At 36.9% G+C, this 1,029-nt stretch overlaps 2 pseudogenes across 2 annotated transcripts in view; both read right to left on the bottom strand.

Moving 5' to 3' along the window:
• On the bottom strand, positions 1–438 carry TEOVI_000227100:pseudogene (annotated as a pseudogene). Its single transcript has one exon. A coding segment is annotated over exon 1 (438 nt).
• A 236-nt stretch (positions 439–674) lies between these two features.
• The window catches only part of TEOVI_000227000:pseudogene, a 537-nt pseudogene continuing 182 nt past the window's right edge, over positions 675–1,029 (bottom strand). Inside the window, exon 1 of the mRNA in view lies at positions 675–1,029. This exon is cut by the window's right edge and continues 182 nt beyond it. Within this exon, the coding sequence occupies positions 675–1,029 (355 nt within the window).

The following is a 1,029-nucleotide window of genomic DNA, read 5'->3' as shown; positions in this document are numbered from 1 at the left end:
AAATGCCCAAACTCTGGCTATCAAACCACCACACCTAATATATGGTTTGCCACTATAAGGTGGTTTTAGTAAATGAGGTAACTTTTTACTCTCTGCTTTCCTGTAACCCACATTAAAGAACCAATAACATCTCTCCAAATGCTTTTTGTGAATATGCTCTTCAGTTTCAGCAGTATTTTGTATAAAATATTTCACAGCATTTTCATACTTCTTACCATCACTAACTATAACATCATATCCATCAACAGTTATTACAACATCACCATCACTTGCATTCTGTTTTTCTAAATATTCCATAACCCATCTAGGCCTCTTAAGATGGCTATACAAACCTCCCATTTCAATTGTAATAATTTCCACATGGCTTAGTTTCGCACTCAATATGAGCCTACACCATCCTTGTGTTGCATGAGTTTGAACGACAACCACAAAGACTCTGGCTTTTCCATTTAACCCCTGGAGTTTATGTGGTAGAAAAACCACTGGTAATATCAAAAGTGCGACGCTGCCGTTTTCAGATTTGGAGAGCTGGATAAAGAAACTCGGAAGCGCTGGTGCTGGCTGCGAAGGAAAAGTAATGTGTGCTGTTAAGCTTTTTAGAAGGTATCATAGTTGTTCTGCCAAGTTTTTTTAAAATTTTTGTCGCTTATCTGAACTTAAGAAGGGATGTTTCAGCATCGAAATTCTGCCCGTCGTTCGTGCATTTTTGTAAGCTTTTGGATCGGAAGTTTAACCATAAAATCATATTTGTAGTGGCTTTTCAGGTTCTGATAGTCTTTCTTGCCAATATGATGGAAACCAATAGTTTGTACAGATGTGTCGTTAGCTGTGCTTCTTTGATCCTTTTATGCAAGCATTACATACCGACAATCTTGCGTATTAACAGTTAACAACCCTTTAAATTTCAGTTTACTCCTTATAACTTCCCCAACCATAATTTCCCCATTAAGCGCTCTGAAATCCATATATGCTTCAAAATTTGTCAATTTAATTGGTGACCTTACTAACTTACTCAAATGTCCATAATCG

Source organism: Trypanosoma equiperdum (assembly GCF_001457755.1).
Source record: "Trypanosoma equiperdum strain OVI genome assembly, contig: ctg_538, whole genome shotgun sequence".
Lineage (NCBI taxonomy): Eukaryota > Euglenozoa > Kinetoplastea > Trypanosomatida > Trypanosomatidae > Trypanosoma > Trypanosoma equiperdum.
The sequence above is the reverse complement of the archived record's forward strand: the minus strand, read 5'-3'. Positions and strand labels throughout refer to the sequence as shown.